The sequence below is a fragment of the Gossypium hirsutum genome, chromosome A07 (assembly GCF_007990345.1).
Source record: "Gossypium hirsutum isolate 1008001.06 chromosome A07, Gossypium_hirsutum_v2.1, whole genome shotgun sequence".
NCBI lineage: Eukaryota > Viridiplantae > Streptophyta > Magnoliopsida > Malvales > Malvaceae > Gossypium > Gossypium hirsutum.
In genome coordinates, this window is record NC_053430.1 from 3433252 (window position 1) to 3461249 (window position 27998).

General features: G+C 34.2%; 5 protein-coding genes across 9 annotated transcripts; 2 read left to right on the top strand and 3 right to left on the bottom strand.

Annotated features, from left to right (window-relative positions):
* Nucleotides 1-6435: 6435 nt before the first annotated feature.
* LOC107919915 (serine carboxypeptidase 24) lies at nucleotides 6436-11493 on the top strand. Its single transcript, XM_016849357.2, has 9 exons — nucleotides 6436-6892; nucleotides 9248-9355; nucleotides 9474-9569; nucleotides 9679-9771; nucleotides 9870-9955; nucleotides 10058-10458; nucleotides 10554-10649; nucleotides 10868-10973; nucleotides 11071-11493. Exons 1-9 carry the CDS (start codon nucleotides 6559-6561, stop codon nucleotides 11215-11217), a joined length of 1467 nt encoding a protein of 488 aa, XP_016704846.1. The 5' UTR covers nucleotides 6436-6558; the 3' UTR covers nucleotides 11218-11493.
* A 165-nt stretch (nucleotides 11494-11658) lies between these two features.
* LOC107919916 (nucleoid-associated protein At4g30620, chloroplastic) lies at nucleotides 11659-15655 on the bottom strand. 2 transcript variants are annotated; one of them, XM_041117210.1, is made up of 9 exons: nucleotides 15519-15655; nucleotides 14856-14962; nucleotides 14378-14513; nucleotides 13898-14052; nucleotides 13031-13131; nucleotides 12894-12933; nucleotides 12376-12447; nucleotides 12066-12122; nucleotides 11659-11969 (listed from the first exon to the last, which is right to left on the bottom strand). In XM_041117210.1, exons 3-9 carry the CDS (start codon nucleotides 14463-14465, stop codon nucleotides 11889-11891), a joined length of 594 nt encoding a protein of 197 aa, XP_040973144.1. In that variant the 5' UTR covers nucleotides 14466-14513; nucleotides 14856-14962; nucleotides 15519-15655; the 3' UTR covers nucleotides 11659-11888. The 2 variants fall into 2 exon arrangements, with proteins under 2 accessions (XP_040973144.1, XP_016704847.1); XM_016849358.2 differs by lacking the exon at nucleotides 15519-15655 and having other exon boundaries at nucleotides 14856-15303.
* Nucleotides 15656-16504: 849 nt separating this feature from the next.
* Nucleotides 16505-18410, top strand: LOC107919918 (uncharacterized). The gene is made up of 4 exons (XM_016849360.2): nucleotides 16505-16753; nucleotides 17350-17420; nucleotides 17543-17942; nucleotides 18043-18410. Exons 1-4 carry the CDS (start codon nucleotides 16634-16636, stop codon nucleotides 18235-18237), a joined length of 786 nt encoding a protein of 261 aa, XP_016704849.1. The 5' UTR covers nucleotides 16505-16633; the 3' UTR covers nucleotides 18238-18410.
* A 237-nt stretch (nucleotides 18411-18647) lies between these two features.
* Nucleotides 18648-21208, bottom strand: LOC107919917 (uncharacterized). Its single transcript, XM_016849359.2, has 2 exons — nucleotides 20592-21208; nucleotides 18648-19427 (listed from the first exon to the last, which is right to left on the bottom strand). The coding sequence occupies exons 1-2, from the start codon at nucleotides 21021-21023 to the stop codon at nucleotides 18888-18890; spliced, it is 972 nt and encodes a 323-aa protein (XP_016704848.1). The 5' UTR covers nucleotides 21024-21208; the 3' UTR covers nucleotides 18648-18887.
* A 1227-nt stretch (nucleotides 21209-22435) lies between these two features.
* On the bottom strand, nucleotides 22436-27791 carry LOC107918302 (AFG1-like ATPase). 4 transcript variants are annotated; one of them, XM_041117212.1, is made up of 15 exons: nucleotides 27442-27791; nucleotides 26775-26911; nucleotides 26520-26662; nucleotides 26257-26402; nucleotides 25971-26050; nucleotides 25419-25676; nucleotides 25004-25114; nucleotides 24757-24879; nucleotides 24463-24584; nucleotides 24321-24390; nucleotides 23960-24052; nucleotides 23714-23841; nucleotides 23377-23549; nucleotides 23123-23266; nucleotides 22436-22686 (listed from the first exon to the last, which is right to left on the bottom strand). In XM_041117212.1, the coding sequence occupies exons 1-14, from the start codon at nucleotides 27566-27568 to the stop codon at nucleotides 23166-23168; spliced, it is 1812 nt and encodes a 603-aa protein (XP_040973146.1). In that variant the 5' UTR covers nucleotides 27569-27791; the 3' UTR covers nucleotides 22436-22686; nucleotides 23123-23165. The 4 variants fall into 4 exon arrangements, with proteins under 4 accessions (XP_040973146.1, XP_016703317.1, XP_016703316.1 ...); XM_016847828.2 differs by having other exon boundaries at nucleotides 23408-23549; nucleotides 27442-27789; XM_016847827.2 differs by having other exon boundaries at nucleotides 22436-23266; nucleotides 23408-23549; nucleotides 27442-27789.
* Nucleotides 27792-27998: the final 207 nt, after the last annotated feature.

Here is a 27998-nt window from a genome sequence, read left to right on the forward strand (position 1 = left end):
TTTATTGGGCCGTATGAGATAGTGGAAAGAATTGGGCCTGTTGCTTATCGATTAGCCTTACCTCCAGAGTTACAGAAAATTCATGATGTTTTTCATGTTTCGATGCTTCGGAGATATAGATCGGATCCTTCTCATGTTATTCCCACTGAAGACATTGACCTTCGATCTGATTTAACTTATGAAGAAGAACCAATTCAAATATTAGCACGAGAAGTGAAAGAATTAAGAAATAAATGGGTTCCTTTAGTAAAAGTTTTATGGAGAAGCCATAGTATGGAAGAAGCAACTTGGGAACCGGAAGAGACGATGAGAGCACAATATCCTCATCTCTTCTCAGGTAAATTTCGAGGACGAAATTTATTAAGGGGGGAGAAATGTAATGACCCAAAATTCACGGGCATCGAAAAAGTATAATATCGGGCCTCCGTCTTAGTAAATTGAGTCCGAAAATAATTATTAGAAATATTTACGAGACTAGTTGTGTGTTTAATTAAGTTTTAGATAGATGAATTTAATCTAATTAAGAATAATTAGGAAAAAGGATTAAATTGAATAAAGGGTAAATGTTTAATTATAGATCAAAAGAAAATAAGAGGGACCAAATGGGCAATTAAGCCACATTTGGAAGTTGAGGCGGCATAACATTGTAAAAATCTTAGATTTTTATATTATTTATTTATATAAATATATAAATTAATTATAAAGGATATTATTAAATTAATTATATTATAAACATTATATTAAGAAATAAATTAAATAAAGACAAATGTATGGTGATATTTAATACAAGTGTATTAATAAAATACATACAATTGTAATACTTATATTTAATTACTAAATAGATATTTGTTTTAATTATTATATTAAAGTAATTAAATAAAAGAAAACAAAAGAAATAAAATAAAGGAAATAAAGTAAAGTAAGTTAAAATAAAAGAATAAAAGAAACAAAAGAAGAAAGAAACAGAATAGCCAAAGACGAAACAGAGAAGAAACAGGGGAGAAAGAAGAAAAAAGAAAGAAAAAGGAAAAATTGAAGGTTTAAGGTTTAAAGCTTTGATTGGTAAGTCAAATTAGCCCTTTTCTCTTAATTCTAATGTTTTAAAAGCTTTAAAACAAAGTTTTGGTGGAATTAAGTTGATATTTTGTAAGTTCATAGGTTTTCAAGTATAGTTTTTGTTGAACAAAAGAGATGAATTAGGGATTAACTTGAAGGAATTTTAAGTTAGAATTGAAAAAGGGATTAAATTGTAAAAGAAACTATAAGTTTTATGTTTTAGGGACTAAATTGAGGGAAATTCGAAATTATCAAAATATGCTGAAATTTTGATAGTTAAATTTTAGTTTGGATGAAATTTGAATAGAAATAGAGTGTGAATTGAATTAGGAAAGTAAGTGAATTTAGTTAGGATTAAATTGAGAATTAGGAAGAAATTGAATAGAAATTCAATTATTTATTATAATTAGTGTTGTAATTAATATTACAAATTATTATTTTCGTAGCTAACAAAGAACCCGAGGCATCGGCGTCAAAAGGAAAGGAGAAAGTTATCGAGGACTAAAACGGGAGAATAACGGTTTGTATTACTATAATTCAAGTTATTTATTATTAAATGCTAAATTTTAATTTATGTGTCTAGTAAATGAAATGTGAGGTAAGTATAATATTAGTATTAATTTATTATTAGTATTATTATTATTATTATGAGTGGGAATTAAATTGAATAGTTTATATGAATTAATATTTGAATTGTTTGTTGATTGAAAGCGGGAAATGAATTTGAATCGAATTGTGAATGGTATTAAATTGTATGGAAATGTATTGAGTTGTGAAAATGTGTGAATTTGTGAAATAATTATTGATTAAATGTGGAAAAATGATTGAATTGAAAGTGTGAGAAATTGTGATTGAATTGAGAATATATGTGATTTAAATACCCTATTAACTAGTCGGGCTGAGTCGGATATAGTTGGCATGCCATAGGATTGGAAGAGTTCAGGGATACTTCGACCTCGAGTCGATGAGACACTGGGTGTCACTATATTTGTTCGGATAGATTCGATGAGGTACTGGGTACCAACTTTCTTCGGCTTTGCCGATGAGACACTGGGTGTCAACTATTGCTTCGAACTATCCGATGAGGCACTGGGTGCCATTCTGGTGTGTTTGGTTGGATCCGTGTATCCGCGAAAGTCCGAGTTTTGTTAATAGGGTAAATGATGAAATGATAAACCGAACGAGTTGGTCAAACGAGCTATTGAAATGATATGAAAAAGTTGAATTGTGAATTGAAATGTGAAATGAGATTGAGAAATGAACCTAAGGTTCGTGATTTATTCAAACTCAAATTGTGGATATACGATATTGGTTGATGAATTGCTATTGTTGAAATATTGAATTTAAATTGTATATACGATTTATGCATTACATGTACATTATTGTTATAATTTGAATTATGGTAATACCACTGAGTATGAATTACTCAGCGTACGGTTGTTTCCGTGCGCAGGTCGATAGAAGTCAAAGGTCCCGGTTCAGCATCCAGATTAATCCCGGCTTCGGCAAAACTTGGTGATGTATTTTTCCTTTGGTAAAGGTGGCATGTACATAGATTGTGTATAAAGGTTATTATGTTTTAATATATAATGGTTAAAAATGTTAGTATTAAAAGTTTATGGATTTTAATGAAAGAAGTCTATCTATTTTATCTAATTAGTACATTGTTAAATTTTAAATTGATATTGTGTAGATTGAGTTTGATTAGAAGTATTTAGAATAGAAAATGTGAATGTGAAATGAATTGGTTGAATTGGTGATATTTGGGAACTATATGGTTTTAATTTGCAGGGGGTTTTATGTAAAAATAAGCAGAAATGCTGCCGAAATTTTTATAAAAAAAATGAAGTCATTTGGTAAACAAACTAATAAATTTTATGAATTATTTTAATATATTGGTTATTTATTTAAGAATTGTTGTAAATCGTTCGATACGTCCGGTAATGCCTCGTAATTCTGTTCCGGCGACGGTTCGGGGTTAAGTGGTGTTACAGCTAACCTCTGACGCAGAACGTCAACAAACCGACTGTGTAATCTTCCCAAAACGTACAAAGCGGCCGTTCCTTGCACAAGTTGAAAAGATCACCTATTAAGGGACATGGACGGAAGCGTCAGCCCCGAAATGTGGTAAAGCGATGAATACCCTATTGAGAAGGAAATTTTTGACAATCTTTCGACTAGATTGGTTTAGTGGCTCATGATTTTTGAGGAAGAAATAAATAAAACAGATATATGATTTTTATTGAAGGAAATATGGAGAGAACAAAAAATACTGAGTTTTTGAGAGAGGGAGTGTTTACAGAAAAAAGAGATGTCAAATATGTGCCACTCCATCCCCTATTTATAGTACTAGAAAATCTAGTTTATTTTTAATGAAATTCTAAAAGATAAATACAAATAAATAAAGATAATTAAAGATAAATAAAGATAAATGAAAATTAATCCTAGAACTAAATCTAAATAAAACTCATTAATAATTATCCTAATATAATTGAAATTAAAATAGAGTCCTATGTTATAAAATCTCTTCTTTAGTCCTTGGGTCTTCCATGTTTGCATTTTTGACACCGCTTCTCTTTTTCTTTGCATGTTGGCCCATTATATCTTTAACTTCGCACTTTTTGCCTTTAAATTTCCTCTTGCCTCCAATTTAGTTCTTAAAAGATAAAAGATCATAAAATAACCCAAATTAGTAGGATCATACTCAAAATAAACATACAATTAGCACATAAAATATGTCGTTCTAGAGTATTATCAGCAATACTTATTGATTTTTTAAATAGATAAAGAAAAATAGGGTGGGACATTAATAGGGTTGGAAGTTAAAAAGAGGAGGATTGAATAAAAATTAGGCAAAGTTTGGTGGGTAAGAAGATAAAAAGGAGTTTCACCAACTTGCATTGACAATGTAATGGGGTGATGGTACAAATAATTGGAAGGTTGACCAACCCAATAATTTTATATTTCTTAATGGGGTGATGGTACAAATAATTGGAAGGTTGACCAACCCAATAATTTTATATTTCTTTTTATCTTTGGTATCCGTTAGTTATACGCGGGTTTGATTAAATTTGGAGTTAGATTAAATTAGAATCTTAAATCAAAGTAAGGATGACAACAAAATAAGGCGGAGCAATCTTTTGCTTGCCTCGATCCTAGCTAACTCAATTTTTATACCTTTGACCCTAACTCAACTTTAAACCCAATTTTATTTAAAATTTTAATTAATACGTAAACACGACCTCAAAATTTTTAATTCAAAACCTATTCTACCCCAACCAAAGCTTGATTTTTAAAAAAAACGCCCCTTTTAAGTTGGAACAGGTTAGAACTCATTAAATTTGGGTTATTTTGTGTCATCCCTAAACAGGAGGTAAGATCTCTCCGCAATGTTATCTCCATCCCCTAGATTTGAACTCAAGACAATGATAAAGTTAGGGGGACATGTAGTGTTTAAGTCCCTTTAAAAATTACAAAATTTTAAGTTAATCTGTTGCTAAAATTACATTTTGACCCTTAAATTTTTAAATTTCTATTCCAGTTCCTTTGAAAAATAGAAAATTTATAGTTTAATCTGTTGAGAAATTGTAAAATATTATGTATAAAAAATACATTATAGCTATCTCAAATATTTATAATTCAAATATCACCTCTCAAAAAAGAACTTTTTTTTTTTGCCTCCATCTCTGTTTAAGACAATACTTAAAAACATCAAATTTCTTACCGTTGAATCTCAAACATATAGATAATAATCTAGATTTAACCACTTTGCCATTGCATGCTTTTAAACCATAATCCACAGCTCCATTGAAAAGAAAAAAGGCATTGGGGGGAAGATTTATGCATGGCTGACACCCCACCAAAAGAGAGGTGATAACGACTCCTTGGGGATTTGATGATGATAAAGCATCTTTCTTTTTTCTGCTTCAGGCTTGCTTATAGTATAACAGTATATCCTCTCATGTAGCCAATCGTTGCAGTTGAAGTTGTACCACTTCCAAAAAGTAATATAAAAACTACAGGCCTTTTGAATGGTCACATTTTGGACCACCAAAAGGCAGTGATGTAGAGGGAGCATTCCTTTTGCTTTGCTGCTTAATTTGATTTTGTGGTTAAAACCAGCTCCCATTGAGTTTGTAGGTTAGGAAGGATACCACACTCAGATACCTAACGTTTTAGATTTTTTTTATAACTAATAAAATCATCTTAAGAGTTGAAAAATTCAAACAAATTTATTATCATTTTTATCGCATTATTATTTTTTCTTAAACAAACTTAAAAATTCCATTCCTTTTAATAAGTAAATTTATTATTAGTTTAACATAATTGATCGGATTTTCATCAAACTGACGAAAACAAATTTAGGAACTTTGCACTGAGATAATTATTCGATGGGAAAAAAGATAAAAATTTTATTTTAAATAAGCTTAAATAATTAATTTTTTAGAGTGCCAAAAGTAAAATTTTTGTTTACCCATAAGACCAAAAGGCTTAAGTATGAATTTTTTCGTTTAATTTTTTTGGAATAAATATAATTTAAACTTGAACTATTTATAATAAATACCCGATAAATAAGTCACAGCTTAATAAAATTTCTAAATTTATCAATAAATAAACAGTGCAACATCATATTATTTATGCCAATTAAGGGTGTTATTAATTTCAACATCTTAATAAGAGGAGGTTGACATCAGCGAGTAGATGGATCAAAACAAAATTAGACCAAGAAATAAATGAAAAAGTAGATAAACGGCAGCAATTTTACTGTTTTCTTTTACTTTGAGATCAGCTTATTTACTACTTATTTTTACAAACCCTTTAGTTGGTAATTAAAGCTAGCTGTGATATCTGCTTATCAGATATCAAACTAAACAAGTCAAAGATGTTTACAACACTAATCAAATTCCATTCTCAAATAAATTACTTGAGCTTTAATTTAATCCAAATTAGCACCTGTATTAAAATAATCAAATTCGATACCTTATGTTGCCCACTATTAATGCTCTATATAATAAGATTATTATAAATGTGAATGAATTTATGATCAAGTTTTCGAATTCGATGATCTTCGAATAACCCTTCTGCGAAAACTAATTCACAACCTAAGTTTACACGTCTACTACTCTCCATTAATGGGATTAGGTATTTAACAAGTTGAATATTCATGATTGCAAGAACCAAAACTGCTTAGCTAACATATTACAGATATAGAAAGTCAGTGCATGGCTTTCCTATTGAAACGAAATAATTTTCTGGGTTATTTGCCTTATTGGTATGTTTACATTTTACAGTATGGCAGGAGAGAGACAGAGTGTGTGTTGTGAGGCATTTATGATGTGGTTTATGGGTTTAAAACCAAAGTTCCGATCCAGCTCTATTGTAGGACCCTCTCTCATCTGATTCTCGAGTGAGAGGTCCACACCACATATAGCTACCTGCCTAACCTGCAATGGTGTAGTAAGTAATTCAGCAACATCACACTCATTTTATATATATGTGTGTATGTATTCACTACCATATAACTCTACGGTTTTAGCCTTAGGCTTCATTTTCAAAAGGGTGGTTGCAAAAATGGTAGCAGCAGTTCAAAGCAAAGGCTTTGTCATCTCTATTTGTTATAGTCTTTTCTTATTTGGCATTGTTGCTGCTAATGCTGTACCAAAACAACAAGAACTGGATCGAATTTCATCACTTCCAGGGCAACCACCGGTGGGGTTTTCACAGTTTTCAGGCTATGTTACTGTGAATGAAAAACATGGGCGAGGTCTATTTTACTGGTTCACTGAAGCTACTAGAGTTCCTGAGAAGAAACCTCTTCTTCTTTGGCTCAATGGAGGTCAGTCAGTCTTTGGTATCTATATTCTAGCTTTTGCCTTGCATGCAATCACAATGCCATAAACTGATATTTGAGCATTTCATTTTCACTGCAATTAAAGCCTTCTTTATTGGTTCAGTGCTCGAAATTTATTGCAATTGATTCCAAAATTATGAGCCAAAATAAAAATATCTAAATGGCTCTCCATAAATGGAGAGCATCTTACATGTTAATGTCCCAGTTCATGTCCTAATCTGTTTGATGCTATCAAATCCAAGAACATGTTAGTAAACTTCCTTAACCATAGCTACAATGCACCTTCTAAGCAATGGCAATTGAACCCCATTTTTGATCTGAATAAGTTGCCACAAGTGGGACCTCGTCATCTTTCAGTGTCTGTATCCATTTAGGGTTTTTATTTATTCCTTCTACAAACTGACGTTTATGCCTGTTTTTCTGAATAAACCCCATTATAATTCCCTCAAAAAAGCTTCGCCCTCTGCCCAATTCTTTTGTCATTTTCTTATGCCGTTTGTTTGTATTCGATAGTTTCTTTATCAAAGGCAAAAAAGAAAAGAAACCCACAAAGTGAACCAACTTTTCTTTCCCAGTAGAACCGTCCAAAAGTTTTCCATGTTTCTGCAAAGATGCTCCCCCTTTCTCTCTATCTTGTAGTTTGTTTGAGTTGACTTGAGACACAAGGCAGCCATGGAACAACTCTCAAAATTGTTTGCTTTTGTTTCTTTGAAGCACGCGCATTCAGTGATGGTGATGATGATGATGATGTGGGGGAGGGATTTAACTAGTATTTTATTTATTTAGAAATTTTCATTAGAAACTGAAGCATAGTAAATTTAAATAACATGGGTCCCTATCTTAGCATATTAATAACAGAAGCTGACATTTCAGAACACTGTTAGCTTAGCCATTTTATTAAGAGCAATGAAGGTAGGTGTTCCTTCTCAGGTTGTTCCAGTGACACCATTAATTGTTTTTTTTTTTCTAAAAAAGATATATATATACACATAATTTGTTATTTATATATAAAAATAATAATAATCACAATCTTACCTACTGGTTTAGGGTTTACTAAACTTTGAATATAGTTCAAGGAAAGCAACGTTTTTTCCCCTTGCATGTGTGTTTCTAGTTTGTTCTGTCTATCAAGAAGAAGAATAAATTAATAATCTCATATAAGCAAATAACCTTGAATTTAGGTTTAGCTCTGAAAAGAGAGTTAATGGTTCATCAAATTGTAAGTAGATGGATAGCTTAAATTTATTAATATTATATGTTGTTTTAGCAAGTTAAATGCAAATTAATTGTTTATGATATTAACTTATGTGGTTATGAGATTTGAATTGGGATTTAACCCTTAAATTAAGGATTAATTTTAAAAAAATATTAATACAGTATTTATATTTTGGGTTATCGTATTAAGAGTCGAATTATATTTTATTTAAAAAATAAATAAATTAGTTCCTATAAATTAAATTAAAGAGTAAACTTTATCTTTTTGCTAAAAATTGCAGCTATTTTCATTGTTAAAAACTAGTTAATACACTTTAGTAAAAGTTACACCTAACACGTCACCAGTAATTGTTTAGTTAATTTTCTCTTTAAGAGTGACTTGCTTTAACTTTAGTGCATTTCATATAACTGTATAATAGAAATAGATGAAATTATTAAAAAAAATTATTCTTTAACATGACATGTAAAAACTGATTTACTTATTTTTTGTAAATAAAATAAAATAAAATTTAATTTATAATAAACGAGTTGCATATTTTTATCGATGTACAAAACTGTAACATAAAATTTAAAGGAAAAAATAAAGAGTGATTTGATTGGGGTTAGAGAGCCCCAATTTGTACAGTTCAACAACGTTGACCCTACTGCAAGTTGTTAGATAGGTAGACAGGAATAGAAGCATCACGTTTTACGTAGTGGAAACTGAAACTGGACCACTCTTCCATGTTGCCTTGCCTTCCCCTCTTTTCTTTTTCCTCCTTCACATCATTCATTTTTCGTTATCTTCTTTACCATTCAAACCTCTCATTTCAACCGTCACATCTCTTCCCTTAATTTTTGTATCACTTTATTTCCACATTTTCCTATATGAATTTCTCATCAAACGATGAAAAATCGAATTTTAATATTTATAAAAATACTAACAAGTAGTGAAGAACAATAAAATGATTTCTTTGGATTAATTGATCTGAAACAAGCACTTGGGGTATATGAATTCAGTAAAAGCCTTGTTGTTCTAATTATAAACCAGTCAATTCACCTTAAAAATTCGTATATTTTTGCCTGTCAACAATAAATACTGTGATTTGATGATTGTTATTTTTGTCTTTGGTTCACGGTGGGCAGGACCAGGTTGCTCATCAGTGGCATATGGAGCATCAGAGGAAATCGGACCATTTCGGATTAATAAAACTGGCTCATCCCTTTATCTTAACAAATATTCATGGAATATGGGTAAACAATCAATTACTCATTGCATGATCTATGTCCAAATATGATAATCATATGAAAGCTATATTAAGTTAATAGTAATGTTCATTAAACAAATTCGATATCTTCATATGGTTTACAGAAGCAAACATTCTATTCCTGGAATCACCTGCTGGAGTTGGATTCTCCTACACAAATACGAGCTCCGATCTTAAAGACTCTGGTGACGACCGGACAGGTGTTTCAATGTTTTCGATTTTGCAGTGAGCCGTAGCTTTTTCGAGAGCTTATTATTGATGTATATCATTCCTTAATCCTAATGACAGTAAATTTGTTCAATGACACAGCTCAGGATGCTCTTATATTTCTCACCAGATGGATGTCAAGGTTTCCGGCCTACAAGCACCGAGAATTTTACATTGCCGGAGAAAGTTATGCAGGTACAAAATGGCCCGAAAGTGCTTTCGATAGCAAAACTATCCTTAAATCCAGCCCTGCAACATGTTACATGCAAGTTTTTTTGTCAATATTTGCGTAGGGCATTATGTTCCCCAGTTGGCCAAAAAAATCCATGATTACAATAAAGCTCACTCAAATCCAATCATCAATCTTAAAGGATTTATGGTAAGTAAATAAAACATTTATAAAGCATGACAAACAATCAACCAAAAAGCTTCATTTCATGTTAATGGAGTTTTCAAATTTGTTTGACATATATACATACAGGTAGGAAATGCTGTGACAGACAATTACTATGACAGTATTGGAACTGTTACGTTTTGGTGGAGCCATTCCATGATATCAGATAGAACATATAAATCCATCATGAAACACTGCAATTTCACTGCAGAAAAAAGCTCTACAAGATGTGATGATGCTGTGAGTTATGCTATTAACCATGAGTTCGGAGACATCGATCAATACAGCATTTATACACCGTCTTGCTTGGCATTAACAAACAAATCAGCCAGGCATATTAGGCTTGGAAACACTCTTTTGCATCGACAGATTTCGGGTTACGATCCGTGTACCGAGAACTATGCCGAGAAGTACTATAATCGACCAGATGTGCAAAAGGCTATGCATGCAAATACTACTGGAATTCCTTATAAATGGACTGCTTGCAGGTTTTACCTTAGTTTTATCATTGACTTGAACTCTTTTTGAAATGGAGGGGATTTTTTTCAATTGAGAAATGTTTGGTTTTTTTGTCATTGGACAGTGATGTTCTCATAAAAAACTGGAATGATTCTGAAAATTCAATGCTACCAATATACAAAGAGCTCATTGCAGCAGGTCTAAGGATATGGGTTTTCAGGTGAGTTTTTTTTTTTACTATTTACTATTCTCTAGCTCAAATAGCTTAGCTCAAGATGTGTCAAATCATATGAATGACAATAGGAAATTAGGGTTGAGAGGTTGAGTGTTTGACTGCACTTGATGATTTTAATCTGCTGCAGAACTGGCTTTTTCCCCCCAATAACTAAAAACTGACAGAAAGTAATGAACCATAATAAGTACTCATTGTTGATGCAGTGGAGACACAGATTCAGTAGTACCTGTGACAGCCACCAGGTTTTCCCTTAGCCATCTCAACCGCCATATCAAAACACCATGGTATCCTTGGTATTCTGGCAATCAGGTATTCAAATCTCACACACCATGTTTGATTCCAAAACCCCATTTTGCATTTCTAAAAAAATGTGTTATGAATTCAAATTGAAATGATTTTTGACAAGGTTGGAGGATGGACAGAGGTTTATGAAGGGCTAACTTTTGCAACAGTGAGGGGAGCTGGCCATGAAGTTCCACTATTTCAACCTAGGAGAGCTTTCATTCTTTTCAGGTCCTTCTTGAGAGGGGAAAAATTGCCAAACTCTAGATGAACACAATGCAGATCCTACCAGCTACAGCTAAAATCCCCCATTTAATTAGTTTTATGTGTGGTTTCTAGAGTTAGGAATGATTCATTTGAATTAGGATTGATTGTAATTCACTTAAAGACTTGTTAGTTCTATTCCATTTCGTAATGATCTGAACTAAAATTGTTAATTTACTGAGCGCAAGCTCTTAATATTTCTACATTTCACCTTGAACAATGGGAAAATGCTGTTGCCTAGATAATGGGATTTTAACAAATATAATCTCAAGTTTCATTGTCATTTTCAAGTAACATTGAAGTGTTAAAACATTGCCTTCTTCCTTTTAAACAATATCTGGAAAGTAGTAAAATTATTTTGAATGTAACTTATCTAAGGATACTGCTGTTACTGTTTCGCGTAATCCGTGGAAGAGGGGTGTAGAGCATGACTACGAAAGGCAAAGAATTTGACTCGAAAAAGAAATGAGAATAGATGTAACTGTGAAGGACTTCTAGAACAGAGTGTGCCAGTTCCATGGAGAAACGGAAATCACAACACGAATTCGCAGTAAAAAGTACAAATGAAAATTTCTACCATTGGTTTGCATGCAAAACTGAAGCTAATCCTGGTGCCAGTCAAGAGATCATTGTTGCTTCAATCCCTCACTAAGCTCCATCCAGGTGCTAGTTGAGAGATCATTGTTGTTTTAATCCCTCACTGAGACCTTGTGGCATACCTAAACTTTGTGCAAGGTCACTCATTCTTTCCTTCATGGCCTGTGAAAACCCAAAAAAAATCATCAGTAAAAGTGAACCTGGAAAAGATTTCTCGTTTCCGTCTCTGTGAATTACAAAAAATCATGAGAATGTCACCTGGACACTTTTTTGGTGTGCATCCTTGTATGCTTCATTAACTAAAAGAGATAGCTTCTGCAAGAATTAAGCATAAAAAATTAGCAACTTCACACCGGAATAAAGTAAAACTGCACACAACAGTGTCTTAAGTTCTTCTTAATGCCCTACAATGGCAGCCCAACTAAACCAGGTGGAAGTCTAGAAAATTGATCCTTTCCTGGCACATTCCGTAGAAGGAATTTGAAAGCAAAAAGAACCTAAGATGCGGCCATAATAGAGGACTAATCTCGAATGGTCTCGAGGAAAAATAGTTAATAACCAGACTCACTTCTGCACCCAATTCCATTGCTGCCTCAGTGATCTCTATGCGTACAGGTTGCTGATTTCCAGATAAAGTTGCCTAAAAAAGAGAATATATTGGGAGTCAAAAGTCTGTAAAACATGATAGAGAGATACACCATACAGTTGGCTTGAGTGTAAAGCATCAAAAGTTCTTTGGGGGAACTGAAAGGGAACTAAATTTAATCCAAGGCTTCTTATATCATTCTATCTACCCCTAATCTCCAAGATCACAAATAGAATTATAACCAATCTAGTCATTCATTTGAATTTTGACAAGCAAACAATCTTTCCACCTGTAAAAACTGAATGATTCAATTGACGCAAAATAAGTGGAAAGTTATTCAATGGAACAATAAGTGGTAGAGGAAATTATAATCTATATTTAAGAAGTATAGATTGATATGTCCAACTTGAACTATTTTCATTTCCATAGTTTGCTATGTGTGACAGTACATGATACTGGTAGAAGGGATAGAAAGAGGATGGTAATCTGTAATAACGTACCTTAATCAGCTCACCTTCACAGTAGCCATCGAACTCTGCTCTGCATAACACAATGAAAACCAAATGAAACTCACAAACAGAGAAATGAAAAGTTTAAGATAGTGAAAGTAATGGTAAGTGTAATAAAAAATCCATACGCGGCAAGTTCCTTTTGCACTCGCACAGCCTCAACCTGGACAACCATTTGTGCTTTCTTTACTGTCTCATAGAGGTTTTGCATGTTCCCAAGAATTCCTGCCTAAAATCAAATTAGTAGGAAGGCAAGCAGCATTAGTTTCAAAGGAGGTAGAGAGTCAACCATGGTTCAGTCTTCAAATTGTGAATGATGATGAAGCTCGTGTAGCACTCAAGCAGAGCATGGTGCTTAGTCAAATCGAGCAATCAATCAAATTTGACACTTTGAAATGGATTAGTGATTATTTGACAGACTGTAAATCTAATGATAAGAAAGTGGATTAGAGCCATAATCTCTCACCATGGATATGAATATGTCTGGTAAAGCAGGGGAAAAAACACGATGAACCATAGCATATTGACTTAGACTCCCTTAGTTTTGTACACAGTCTCATTGGATATGTTTCACACAAGGAATTTTTGTTATTCATGGACACAAAAGTGGCCTATGAATATGCAGAAGCTCTTTCCTTTCTCATTATCATTACCCTTGATAAAACATGCATCAAATTAGCATGGATTGCAAATACAGCTTATCATAACATAAGGCATGCAGTTTGTAGACTGATCTACCGAACTACCAGGATCGAATGCCAGCAATAAATGCTTGACTAAATCACCTAAGGGCTAAGGCATAACTTGAAGCATCATTTTCAATTATAGACAAGGCTGGGACACAACACAACTAGTATTTACTACTACTTTAAAGAGAGGGGCATTAATTATAACAAAAAATGTCACCATAATATTGGAATATGGATCAGAATTTAGCAATGATAAAGAGGCTATAATCCAAATATACAGCAGAAACGAATGCTACCATAGCTTACCTTGGAAGGTGCATCATCACCCTTCTCACCATTTTCCTTTTTTCCTCCGAACAGACCATTTACACGTAGGGATTTATAGTTCAGCCCAGATTTTTGAGGAGCTGACAATGATAAAAACTGCTTACCAGCTAGATTTTTATTCAAGTTTAAGTTACCTGAAAACCGTCGGTAGAAAAAACATATTAAAATTCACTCTTTAAATTCATCAATTGGGAATAATTGATGCAATTGGAACAGTCATCGGTTTGGTTACTGAGAAATTTTCTATCATTTGAAAAAAACAAAAGTGAATTGGAAGTTCAAACCTTGTTTTATTAATTAAAAAGAAAATTAAATGGGATCCAATAAAACAATTTCAGTCATGTTCATACACTAAAAGATAATCACTAGAACAAATCCATCAATAAAGATTAAAACTTTTCCATAGTCTATTCTGATACTCTATTTTCTCAGCAACCAAACAGAGAGAGAGAGAGTTACCAAGGGAGAGTGAAGGGATGGACTTCTTCCAATCGGTGGTTCCAAGTTGATTTGATATTTGAGTAGTCACGACACTTGACGAAGCCATTGCTTACGAAGGTTACCTTCCCCCAGAAAATTCAGATATTTCTATAGACTAAAAAAGACAGAGATTTCAGAACAAGATAAGGTTTTTTTTCCCTTTTCTTTTTTGCATTTAGGGTTGATAATGGTATTCTCAGGCCCAATTTTTGTTGCTTATGCTTGTGAAATGGTTTTCACTATTACAACACAAGGTGTTACATAGTTTCAAACCCAACTTCAAAAGGCCCAAAAACCAAATGACACTCCATTTTTAGATGGGAGCTAACATACATAAAACTGATGCCTGCTCATATGGAATCATAAAAAAAAAGGGTTGGTATTGGTAGTCGGTTTTACTTCAATTTTGATTTTAAATATCTAACCCAATCCTTTTAGAAGGGTACATGCAACGTACTTAGTACCAGGTGCCATAGCTTTTTGGTTGGAACCAAACAGTATCGTCAAAAATGATGCACTGAACATTAAACAAAAGCCGGCTACTTCCTTGACTTGTTCCAAACCCTGCAAAACAAGTTTCAAACCCCAGAGTCATGGTAGTTTTGAAATTTGAAAAACCCTACAAAATATGCCCCCCCATGAAATTACTATTGTATTCCCCCTTTTTTTTATGGTCAACTTTCTACACAAAGCCAATTTCAGTCTCTCTCTTCTCAGTTCCCACCATAATTTCTTTCCAAAAGTCATCAATGGTGGAAGTGTCCACTTTGGTTCTGTTTCTATCATTTAATGGTTCACTTGTCTTAACTCATAATCAAAGAAAAGGGGTTTAGAGAAAGTGCATGCTTGCTAGCCTAGAGAGGGTGCTTTAAACTGTTGAAAAGAAGAAAAGCAAAAAAACATCTGTTTAAAACAGTTGAGACCATTAGATTAGATGAACAAAAAGTACAATTTTTTTTTCTTTCAACCTTTTTTGGTCCTCCACTGTCTAACTTTAGACATAATTCCAAGGGACTGATTGTTTTCACTTTCACATGTACATCTGGATTTTGGAACTACAGAGTAAATAAATCACAGCTCTTTACCACTAAAAAAATTAAAGGCTTATTAGGTTTGCTACCATGATGACGCAGAGACCAGATGCCAAACCATCCTTCCCTTTAAATACATTCATATGCATACATGTGATTTGTATCTTTTTTCTTTATGAATCAGCTCCAAATCTTCAAGCACAGCCAGCTTTTTAGCTTTCTTTTTAAGCTATTCAAAGAGCGGTTTTCTAATAGAAGATTTGCTGGATTCACCATCCTATTCATTGTTGAAAAGAGGTAAAAAGGAAGCATTTTCATGAATGAAGGGAAGGGTATGATGGGAAATTTATAAGCAATGGGACCTAATAATGTGAAACGAAAAAAAGCATCTCTTTCTGATTGAAATTTTGATATATTCAGGATCAGGGACTAATCCACGAAAAATAAGGGTGACCCTCAAACAGGTGAAAACACCCAGGCAGGCCAGCACTCAAAAACAGAAACAAAATAACAAACAACAACATCAGAAAAAACAGCATCAGCTTATATTATTTTTATCCTTTGCTGCTGTTTTTCAGCCCACTCTTCTCGCATCAAAGCCTTTAGCTTTTCTCTCTCTTAAGAAAAAAAACCCTTACTTTGCTGGGGGGGAAATTGAAAACGAAACAAACAAAAGACCAAGAAAAGAAAGAAACATGGAAACTCCACGCACCCTCTTCGAAATCAAAGAAAGAAAGGGTACCTAACTCTCTCTTTCTTCAATGGCCCAGCTGGACCAAAATTTATGTAAATAGAAGATGGGGGGAATGTCTTGAAACGTCCTCCAACCAAAACCCACCTCAAAGAAACCATTTTTATAAAAACGTTTTTACCTGAAATACCCTTCTGCAACCCACCCAAAAAAAAATCCCATCTTCATCAGTGTCTCAACTCTCAAAAGAAACATGTTTTTCACCGAGTTATTATGTGGGCTTCATTGGGTTTTGTTTGTCTCGGTCAGAGTTTTTCCCTATAGTAAACAGCAAAACGAGAACCTTCCTATCCTCTCTCTCTACACTTATTCCCTATTCCTTTTGTTATTTCTTGCCCATATCTCTTTCTTTCTTCCCTTTTTTCATCAAATACCCTTCTTTCTCTCTTTCTTCTCCTCCTTATTTTGGCCTTTTGGGTTCTTCACTTTTTCTCATCCCTCTGATCTGGAAACATGAAAAAGATGAAAGGGGTTGCTGCTTCCATGGGGTATTCTCCATATCCTATGTATGAGGACCAAAGGACCAGGTTCAAGCACCAGAGCCTTATGCAAGACTTTGAAGACTTGCACAAGGTAACAACTTTGTTTTCATATTTTATTAGATCCGGTTTCTGTTAGTCTCTGGGGCTTACGTTCTTGTTTTTCAGTCTTTAAGATTGGGGTATGTTGATTGTTTGGATCTTATGTTTTCGTCTCTGTTGATGGAGATCTTGCCTCATCCAAAATGATCCCTTTTTGTATTTGTTTTTTATGGGTTAAAATATGAGGAAATGAAAACTTTTGATCATTGTTATATGGGAACATGGTAAGGCCTTTGTTATTTGGGTTAAAATATGATGGAAATATAGTCTTTTGATCCATTGATATTTATTGATGAAGGTGATTATATGTATTTGTTTTCAATTCATTGGAATGTTTGATGATAAGATTGTTGATTGTTTCCCACACAAATCCTTAACTTTTTCTATAGGGAATGCTTTTAGTAGTTCTAAGGACTTATCATGGATTCTCACGAACTATAAGGGCAGTATGTTCAAACCCTCCAAAAAATTTGAGGGCCCAAAATATTGGGGTTCCTTTGCCTTCTATGATGTCAAATTTAATGGCTTGTTTATACACTTGTGTTAAGGCCTTAATATAGTCCTAATATTGTGCTTTGTGTTTTCCAGGAAACAGAAGCCATGAGAATGAAATTGCAGATGATGAAAGAGCGAAAATTAACCCTTTTGGCCGAAGTTCGGTATGATATATTGTTCCTCCATAACATTTTAGGATTCACAAGCTTTAGAATCACAATTATCAATGTAGAGCTAATATTTCGATTTTTCGACTTTCGACTTTCGACCATATGTTTGTTATTAGGTTTTTGAAACGGAGGCACAAGTTCTTGATGCAAAACCGATCTTCCAACACCCTAGCCAGCCGAAACTTTGTGCAACCACAGAGTACGATGGTTAAAAGAAGCAAATCAAATGTGAAGGAAAAGAAATCAACTGGAAAGGAACACAGTTTGCGACATCCAGCTATGGGGTTCGATCTGAACCAAAAGGGAAAGACTTACAGTGAAAAGGAAACCACTTTCACTCATCCTTCTCTGATATTTGACTTAAATCAGAAGCAGCACAAAAATATCAATGGCGAGGAAGTTGTTCTGCGAAGTTCCTCACCAATTCTTGACTTAAACCAGAGGGAAAGGCTTTACAGTGGAAAGGAGGCTACCGCTCGAACTATGACGCCGATTTTTGATTTAAACCAGATTTCGGTAGTCTGTTTGTAACTATTACAAGTGTTTTTCATTGCAGTTTGCATACTATAATCTTCTACAACAAAGCTAATGTGATATTCGTTGTCTTCCATTGTAGAGAGAGGAGGAAGAACTACAAGCTATGGACAATTCAATGAGAATAGACGAATTCAAGAAAAGTTCAATCCGAATGGCAAGTGATGAGCAGCACAATGATATCAAAATATCAGCCTGCAGGAACACCGGGAATGGACCGAACAGAGTCGGGAAAAGAAAGATCTCTTGGCTAGATCAGGTGGCATTGAGGGTTTAAGTGTCATTACTTGTAATATAAGTGCTTAGTTGGATGGGTTGAGGACTAAGTGAGTTTAGCTATAGCCTCCCTCCCCCTCCTTTAATTGCGCTATGTTCCTTTTTCATTTTCTCCTTTTGTAAAGAAAAATATAGTTGGCATATATTAAATTGCTGCCTTGCCTTGCCTTGGAATTATCTCTGGTGGGAATGGTTGTTGAAAGATGCCAAACTTTGACGCTGAGCATCCATAGTTAAGATTTTGCCAAGCAATGGAAGGTGCGGCCTGTTCCATCTTGATACATTTGAAAATGGGTATTTGGAGTAGGCTGGAAGTTGTTGTCACTTTCCATAGTAAGGGCAATCGAATGGAATGTTTACTCCCAACACCCTAGGCATTTAAGCAAAAAATCAGTCTTGGGTGCACATAAGTAATACCAACATCTAATCAAGTCTCAGATAGTAATAAGATGCAGAGAGTGCAATTTTTAGAACTCCCAATACATTTGTAGTGTATTTTCTCTCTATGGTTATCACAAGCAATTTTGCATGGCTGGTAGTTTATAACTCTATCAACCTTTGGAACATCCATTAGCTTTGCTTTGTCAGAGACCACATCAGTAGCTCTTGATCTTGCCTGCTTGGTGATGGCGGTGGCGGTAGGAAGGGCAGCTATATTTTATCAAGTTTCAGGAGCCCAGCAATATGCTTCTTCCCCTTCTTATGGGTTTCCATTACCACCTCAGAATGCATACCAACTAAACAGATGTCACACCAAAACTTAAATTTCTTCTTTTTGCCAAGTTCTGGTGTCATCTCCGCCTCATCCGTTTGTTCTTTCTTGAAGGAATCTGCATATTTCTTCTCTGTAAACCTTTCTTCTGCCTTCTCTCCCTTACTCAGCAGCTCATCCTTTTCATTCTGATTTGAGAGTCCAAGTTTCTTTTGCACTGTTATGGTCTTGGTACTGGTATTGGAACTCTTCTCCAGTATGTTAGCTCTTAGCCTTGCTTCGTTAGCCTTGTGCTTCTTACCTTGAAGGTGTTCAGTGAAACCTTTCTCGCTTGTGGTGCTGACTCGACAAATAGCACAACTCCACTCATCTTGCTGTTTCCCCTTCGAGCTAATTGAAGGCAGAGGCAGTTCACCAGTTCCTTCTAGAGGTGGTGTTTTCCGCTTTACTCCGACAACACGATTAGGATCAGGCTTTTCCTGCAATACAACACTCAGAGAAGAATATGTAACCAGAAAGTTGTGATGATAATCAATTAAACAATGGTCAATCTCTCTACTTTCTGCCTTTGCTAACATCTTACATGTAACCGAATCAGTCAAAACAAGCAGCATAGACCTCAAACGTAAGTCATCAATAATTTGAGCCGATATACTTTCTTTCTCAGCACAAGTGGAGCCAACGAAAACTTATAAGAACTTTATAACAAGATTCAAAGCACCAGAGATTGCTTCTATGCAAAATCTAGCACTTCTAATGATATTTATATAATCTATTAAGAAATTTAGGGGCACACATACAGACAAAGATCTGTATAAATGTACGCTAATGGTGAAAGTAAAATCAATTAATTTATGCATATAAACATAAACAAAATCCAAGTAACTTTAGATGGATTCAATTATTATCTCTATCTAAGTTCTAACATGAAACACTAAACATATTGGTTTGGTGTCTCAACTTTCGTAAGAAACTTTTGAAGCAGCCAACAGATTGTCAAAGATCAGATGAAGTTGCATTGAGATCCCAAAGAAAATGATAAATAAAGTTTGTAGAAACATAGATGCATATGCATGAACAAATCCAAAACAAATGGAAAAGCTGTTCCAAATGGAATAGAAAATTCATCATCAATCTAAACTATTCTACAATAGACCACGATAACACAGAGTAAAAGCAGCTATAGCAATCTAGGAAAAATGCCTTCCTAAGTGAAGCATCAATGACCCATTAGGACCAGTTTCTGAATGTCCAGTTGAAAAGAGAAAGGGTTACCCTATATGAACAGACAGCAAACTCTAGATGCATGTCTTGTTCCAATTGCAACATCATCAAACACAAAAAACAACACGGGAAACAGCACTAAATCGCCATTAAACTAACGTACAAGCACATATACGTTACTACGGCAACATTAAATTATGATTTCAAACGTTTGTCTTTGATCTTCTACTTAAACGACCCAACCCGTAAATTCAAAAGGGATCATGCCTTCATTGCCATTGTGCATAAGATTCTTACATGATAAAATAGCGTGTATATGAAGTTCGTTCAAGCCTGTGGCTTTAACCAAAAAAAAAAACTATGCCTTTCTGACGCTGAAATATTTTATTGAGTAAAATAAATAATTAAAAGGTGCTTACCAATATAATCAACTTCTTTTTCTCCGTAGTATTTTTAACTTCATTGTCCAAAACCTGTGTCAGAGGTGAGGGCAACAAGATCGGCGACAGGGGAAGTGACGGTGGAAACAAGCTGAAAGGCGACTCCGAGCGGCAGCGATTATAGTTATTAAGGTGATGCATGAAAGGAATGGTAGAGTGAGAGTGGAGGTGCAATGTGAGCCTTTGGTCTAAAGGTAAGCCCGTTTCTAACTCCCTTCTGACTTGAGCTTCTAAGGCTCTCCGACGAGCGATATCCGAGGCGATGATCGCTTCTCGGAGTTGGACCTTCCCCAATTCCAGGTTGACAGGGTGGGGTAGAAATCCTTGAGGCGGTAAAGGATTGAAAGTTGAGGAGGGTGGAGGGAAATCCTTCGGCGGCCGTTCATCAACAGCTCTGTATTTGAATTCCATTAGCCTGAAAGATGGAGTTTGTTGTTTTGAAGTGATGCTTTTGCAGAGGGGTGTGCTGTGCAAGGATGGTTTACACCAAATATGGAGTTGGGAAGGGATTGTAAGAAACCGTCATTCTACGTCATTTTAAGTCATTCTTATCCTTATATATACGAGCTGCGTAGATATATGTTTTTAAAAATAAGAGGACAGGGCAGAGAGCAGTGAGTGAGGTGATATAAAAATGGAGGACTAAATAATTTATTCTACTTAAAATGTAAAAATGGAGGACTAAATAAGTTATTCTACCTAAAATTTTAAAAGTAGCGATCGATATGATTGGTAGTGAAATTGTACGATACTGAGTACCGTGCTGCAAACTGGGAACTTTAGGCACGTGAAATAATCAAATTATCCCAATTAAAGTTTATTTATTTACCATTTTAAACATTTCTGGGTTTTAAAGTGAAAAAAAAAACATCTTTTACAAAACTGGAGCTAAGAAAGAAAAAAACTTAAAATTTTCATTTTAAGTAGTCAAAATAAATAATTTACGCACCCATTTTTAGCTACTTTTGCTAAAATCACAAAGGGAAAATTAAAGTAACAATTAAAAAAATTGATATAATAATTAATTTAGCTTTTAATTTTTACATATTATATTAATTTACTTATAATTTCAAAAAATTAACTCTTAAATTTATAAATATTCTCAATTTGATCTTAATTTTAAAAATTTTAAAAATTTAAAAATATATAAATATTTTCAAAAAATATAATAATAAATTAAGATTAAATAAAAATAATTATATTAATATTAAATAAAAAAAACCCTCTCATTCCACCGCTCCAATTGATTGGATATCACAGCCTTTTTTTTTTTTTAATATTCAAAGGATTGAACCAGAAATGTATGATAACATTAGAGATTAAATTAAAATTTTTTAATAACACTAGGTTTAAAGTGTGCAAAAAACTTTAAAAATCAAAATAGGAAAAACAGTATACTTCAAGGACTAAAATGTGCATTAAGTCATAATATTTTCATTATTTCTTCTGGGCATGCATGGTTTTAATTTTTCATGCTTGCTGCTGCAAGATTTAATCTTAACGCCACCACCCCCTCCCAAAAAAAAAATTCGCAATGGGTTTTTTTATATAAATTTTTTAATTTTAATATTCTTTTATATTTTTTTAGAATTTTGATGATTTTTTATAAATTCGGAATGAATTTAGACAAATAAAACGCACTCAAACTCACATCTTCTTACATTAACAACAATATCAATACTAATCAAGCTAACACTCAATCAGTTAAATTTATCTTTTCATTATATAATTATAATTTAACCTACTTTCAAACTTCAAAAGCGTTCGGGAATGAATTTTTTGAACCGTTGTTGAAGCTATAGGTTTATAAAAACACCATAAAATAAATCATATTCTCCTCTTAGTGATACAAAAATTATCAGATGAACACATGAAGACAAGAGACAAACATGACCATTAATCCTTATGGATGGGTTATGTGTCCCAATTTGAGATTCATTGACATTCTTTTGGCTTAAAAAGAAGTGACCACATATATGCTCTACCTATTTGTCTTTTCCTTCTATTGAGACAAAGGGAAGGTTAAGTGTCCTTCAACTTTTAAATACAAGCAGCAACAGAAAAAGGAGTTTTCCTGTAATGGAAACAGATGATAGTAAATGTGTCGAGAGATGTCGATATAAAAATAAAGCAGATCCTAAATCACATGGAATAAAGCAAACATCATCAGATAGAGAATCAAGCTGGATAAGATGATTGAATACCACTGAATAAGATGGTGAATAAATTCCACAAACAGAAAACTTCAGAGAGAATAATTGAACATCTCCCTTACAGCCATTACCACAACAATGTTGAAATACCCTTCAAAAAGAAGGATACCATAAGGAGATAACATCCGAGTTCTTAGCTTTGGATTTTCAGTTCCAACAATAGCTCATGTTAATTCTCGAAAAAGAAAGGCTGCTGGCAACTTGATTGATTTTATTATATCATTTCATTACTTCTGTTAATAAGAAATAAATGAGTTGAATACACATGCATAGAATCTAATCACTATATAAACTTACAGCTCAATGGGATACTTGGTGGTGCACTGTGCTTGCACTATAACTACAATTTTTGAAGCTTTGGTGCTTCCTCTGGAAGTAAGGATGAAGGGAACGAACTCCTTCTAGGTATAATGGTGTCTGCATTTCGATCAAGCGAGATACCTACAAAAGTAGATTATATTATTATATCCGTAGTAATTCTGCTTAGCTAGTAACTATCTCCTCGGTTTGTCTTCAAATATGCTTTCCTAGCATAAGACAAAGGATATTACATATGAAAAAGGAAAGCAGAGGGCAACTTACGGCTCGGCGGAAGGCAAACATCTCTTCTTGACCAGATAGCATGGATGTTATACCAGCTGGTGCACCTCCTAAACTCACACTCCCTTCTGCCAAAACATCTCGCCGAAGTTTTGCACCTTCTGTCTCAGTTTCGAACTGGAAACTGGAAACAAAGAAGGTTGATGCTTTCAATTAATTGCATACCAGATCTTTCTAACCAGATCATCAGATAACCGACAATGGAAAAGCTTATTCATTGTGATGAATGCTAGGATTTAGTGATTTACATTAAAAAACAGTCATAGAAACCACAATGAAAAAGCTTACCTTTCGAGATCAAAAAGTGTACCCTCTTCAGTTCCTTGAAATAAGTCATCAATTGAAGTAGCCGCTGAACAAAATAGGCAGCAATGATGGTTGTATAGTTCATCGATGAGAGTAATAAATCTACGTGCCTGAAATGTGGAAAGACAACACTTATTGTAGGGTAAGGAAATGCAGCACCTAAAGCTATTGGCAATTCAATTCCCATTTTCTCTTACGCATTATTTGCTATTTCTATAGAAATTGTACCTTGTCACGGATACGCATGCTCATAACTGGAATATCAGAGATAAAGACTGTATGGTGGCTTTTAGCAACAGCGATATAATCTGCAGCACCTACCTGTAGATAAATTGTAAGTGAGAAAGTGGAAGTAAAGAACCAAGAAGTTCATGTTTTATAGATGTTGGAAAAGTCATACGCTGTTAATAAGTCTAAACAAGATTGAGAGAGCACATATCCAGAGAATAAAAATGAATTAACATACGAATTACAGGTTAGAAATATAAACAAGTCTCTGATTTTGCAGCTTTTCCTATTCCCCCTAAAGAAGCACAGAGAGAAAACAGGAATAATAATGTATCAATTAATAATAAGCAAAGAATTATACCGGCCGGCCACATAAATAGTCAAATGTGAACCGTGCTACTCCGTTGCAGCTCTGAGGAACCTCCAGTGTCCTGTTTGTGAAAAAAGTCCTCAGGTTTAGAATTTGATAGATCTAAAACTGATGCCCTTAAATTAACAAGTACCTTCCAAACATCACTGGAACAGTATTGGATGTGACTTCTCCTTCAGCCTGGTTTATAACCTGACACCACATTTTCTCAAATTCCTTCAAAGCAGTTCCATCGAGAGGCCAAAAATAATGAACCTGCATGAACAAATTCAAATTTCAATCACTAAATAGATTTTCAGGTTCATTTAAAGTAGGAAAAGAGAATGATTATGTACAGTTTGAAATATAGAACGAAAAACATTGTTTGTCTCAAGGAAAGAAAGGTGAAGACAAATACGTATCCACGTAGAGAAGAATGAAATATCACCTTATATACAGACCTCTGTGCTATTTGTCGGCGATAATCGATCTCACTTCCAACCAAAATAATCTCACAGTGTTTTTCCAACTTATTTACAAATTTTAGGAAGATCTCTCGCTGCATACCATCCTGCATAAGAAAATTATAGAGGTAAAAAAAAAAAAGTGAGAAGAGATATCAATTGTTAAACAAGTAATAATTGAAGTCATAAACATCCAATTGACAGGAAAGGAACTGAATTCTCCAAAAACACCTGATTTAAATCCTTTGGTGCCCGATTACTGGTAGAAACTAAAACAGTTCCAGTACTAAGTAATCTGCTTACAATTCCAGATAAGGCCACAATAGCAAATACATCAATTGCCTGTAACAAAAAGCAAGACCAATTGAGATACATCGTGAGCTGCGCATTCTGAAAACTGTTCCTTTTTTAGCAACATTAGAGTGCAGTGAAGAACGTCATCAAAGTGATAGAAAGGGAACTGAATCACTGCTAAAACAATACGAAAATAGCGGTTCTTTTCCCTGATTCTAAGAAACTATCGTATTATGCCTATAAAGTTGGGAAACAGTTCTCTAGTCAGTCAGAGATCTAATGTTCATGTCAGACACCGATATCTCAGTATCTGAGACCTAAGTAATGGTCATGATTTGGATAAAAATGCTACCTGTATCTCATCAAAGCAAAGAATACTAGCTCCTCTTTCACCGGCTTGCCTGTCAACAAGAAACTTATCTGCTACTGCTGGAAGAATATTTTTCATCTGAACCTCTTGTTTATATCTTTCTTCAGCAGCTAACCACTCCTTGGCTTTCATATCAAAGGAAAGATTCATAATCCAAGAAGATATGCTTGACTGAATAGACTTTTCCTCAACTTGATTTTTCCACAATTTATGCATAGCTTCATTTATTTTGAGCATTGCCTGCCAAAGTGTAAAGCGATTGTGACTTCCATGTTTTTTTTTTCTTTATATATATAAATAACAAGAGTGCAAACTACTCATTACCATAAAGCCATTCCCTATTAACACATATTTATATTGAGAAACTAAAGAGCTTATTCGTGGACAGGGAGGATTGTGGATACTAGGAAAGATAGGTAATACTAATGTTGTTTTGTGTGTCTTTGGAAACAGTAAGCTTTCACTTATAAAAATAGGATCATTACAGACAGAACCAGAGATTAGACAAGAAAAGGCTCACCTCCAAGAGCTCACCTCATGAAAATGGAACCTTTGTCTATGTTTAACTATTCCTTCAGTGGCACTATAAAACATATCCATAAGCATTGTCTTCCCTACAAAAAAAAAAAAAAAGAAGAAAAGATCTTAAGTTAATAAATTTGTGCAATCAGTCTGTTAACCCTGGAAGAATCAAGGAAAAGAACATAAAGTAGATGAAACTGAAAAAAATGGGAAATCAAATTTCCAATTTTTTTTTTTCTGGTTTGATTATTGGTGCACAAAACCTCAGTTACCATGTAGATAAAATTTGGCAACATACCGCTTCCAACATTCCCATATATATAGAGTCCTTTTGGGGCTGGAGGAGCAGTAGGACGGCGACCAACAAGTGAATCCAACTTCTTCTCACGATTGAGGTATGAAACCCACTTACCAACTCCAGGTTCTATATCTTCAGATTTTCTCCTGAATCAAATGGAACTTCATTAATACCAAAAGAACCAAAATATGAACATATCTGAATTTCCATCCAAATGTTTGAAAAGTATTTTGTCGAATAAAAACAGAACTAGCATGCCTCACCTGAATGACCATCTTTCTAAAAGTTCACTCTTCCGCTTATTAACCGATGTCCAAAGGTCCCCACGGTGATTGAGCTCAGCTTCCTCCATCAAAAGCTTCCGACGCTCAGTCTCCCTGTTTTTCTCCCACTCAGCTAGCTTAATCTACAAATAGAAGAAAATTTTAAACACCACATCATACAAACAAAATGTCAAGGCAATTGAATCACAAGAAATATATACATGGTACATCACTAGATAAGAGTTCAAAACATACATGATAGTCCTCCATCTCTTTTTCATACTGTTCCAACCTCCCAAGCAAATTTTCCAATGCCAAAGCAACCCTTTCTTGGTAAGGATCATGTTGCAGCCTTCCTTGCTCCACTAACTTGCGATATTGCAGTAGAGGCCCTGAAAGCATTAGCTTGCTTAATTCCAGATATATAAGAATAAATGCTATGTTACTAGAACGGTATGGGTAAAATTTTTCATATATTTGAATCCAAATATGCATAAAATGCAAGTGTCCAATACCCAGAAAATTAAAGAATAAGAGCATCATAGGTTAAATAAAATGTTCTTGATGTAATGTAAAAGTGATAAAAGAATGATATTTTAGTTGCCGAGATTTGGTCGAAATAGTGGTTAAAGTTCCAATCTGTCAGTTAAAAAACTATATATACTTTTCCTTTCCCAACAAGTTCCAACCTTCCAATAAAAAGAAAGTAACCCAAAGAAGGTTAGCCCTTTTTTCTATAATTTATTTTTCCTAGAAGAAACAAACTAGCACAATCATATTCATACTTCAAGGTTCAAAATCCTAAATTCATATCTAAGTTAACAGAAATACTAAATTTTGGTGTCAAGTTATTAACCGGATAAAGCATGAAGAAGATTATAAAAACAAATGTAAAACGAAAACATCAAGTATAGGAACAAACCTGGAGATTTCGGGGAGGATAGATCCTCTGAATATGGACGAATTGCATTGATAAGATACTTTTTTGAAACTCTTCGTTGAATAGATCCCTTATTCAGAAGCGAAGACATCGAAAAAATTCTTCTCATATTTCCGATTGTTGTTCTAGACCAGCGAATTGGTAGGAAGATGAGAAAGAAAGTTCTGTTCTATAGTTGAACAGAAAGGTAACGTGGCCAACGATCAACCAGCCACGTGGGACCAAAAAAGCAATACTGACGTGGAGCGCTGGTTGACTGTTGGATTAAGGGAACTCTGGGTTCTCCCTGCTTTGGGTTTCTGAGAAGGATTTGATTATGATTTTACGAAGTTTTATCAAAGTTGATGCTCAAAACCGCTTTATGGGTTTTCAAGTTTTGTCCAACAATTCCACGTGCCCGTTTGTTTTGAAGGCCTGTCTTGGCATTAGAGACTTGAATTTAGGCATGCTCTTAGATGGATTGTTGTTAAAATTTGGTTTTGAAGTGAATAACCATGTTTTTAAGCGCATTGGTTCACATGTTAATTGCAATGGAGGAA

Coding starts and splice junctions, on each gene's coding strand:
- LOC107919915 (XM_016849357.2), top strand. CDS start 6,559: ATGTATTCACTACCATATAACTCTACGGTTTTAGCCTTAGGCTTCATT. Junction 9,772..9,869: donor TGCCGGAGAAAGTTATGCAG/GTACAAAATGGC, acceptor ATATTTGCGTAG/GGCATTATGTTCCCCAGTTG. Junction 10,650..10,867: donor CTAAGGATATGGGTTTTCAG/GTGAGTTTTTTT, acceptor TTGTTGATGCAG/TGGAGACACAGATTCAGTAG.
- LOC107919916 (XM_041117210.1), bottom strand. CDS start 14,465: ATGGCTTCGTCAAGTGTCGTGACTACTCAAATATCAAATCAACTTGGA. Junction 12,934..13,030: donor GTGCAAAAGGAACTTGCCGC/GTATGGATTTTT, acceptor TGTGTTATGCAG/AGCAGAGTTCGATGGCTACT. Junction 11,970..12,065: donor CACACCAAAAAAGTGTCCAG/GTGACATTCTCA, acceptor GGGTTTTCACAG/GCCATGAAGGAAAGAATGAG.
- LOC107919918 (XM_016849360.2), top strand. CDS start 16,634: ATGAAAAAGATGAAAGGGGTTGCTGCTTCCATGGGGTATTCTCCATAT. Junction 16,754..17,349: donor ACTTTGAAGACTTGCACAAG/GTAACAACTTTG, acceptor TGTGTTTTCCAG/GAAACAGAAGCCATGAGAAT. Junction 17,943..18,042: donor TTGATTTAAACCAGATTTCG/GTAGTCTGTTTG, acceptor CTTCCATTGTAG/AGAGAGGAGGAAGAACTACA.
- LOC107919917 (XM_016849359.2), bottom strand. CDS start 21,023: ATGGAATTCAAATACAGAGCTGTTGATGAACGGCCGCCGAAGGATTTC. Junction 19,428..20,591: donor AAAAGAAGTTGATTATATTG/GTAAGCACCTTT, acceptor GTTGTATTGCAG/GAAAAGCCTGATCCTAATCG.
- LOC107918302 (XM_016847828.2), bottom strand. CDS start 27,568: ATGAGAAGAATTTTTTCGATGTCTTCGCTTCTGAATAAGGGATCTATT. Junction 26,051..26,256: donor ATATGGGAATGTTGGAAGCG/GTATGTTGCCAA, acceptor TTTTTTTTGTAG/GGAAGACAATGCTTATGGAT. Junction 25,115..25,418: donor TTTGCTTTGATGAGATACAG/GTAGCATTTTTA, acceptor TTTTTGTTACAG/GCAATTGATGTATTTGCTAT.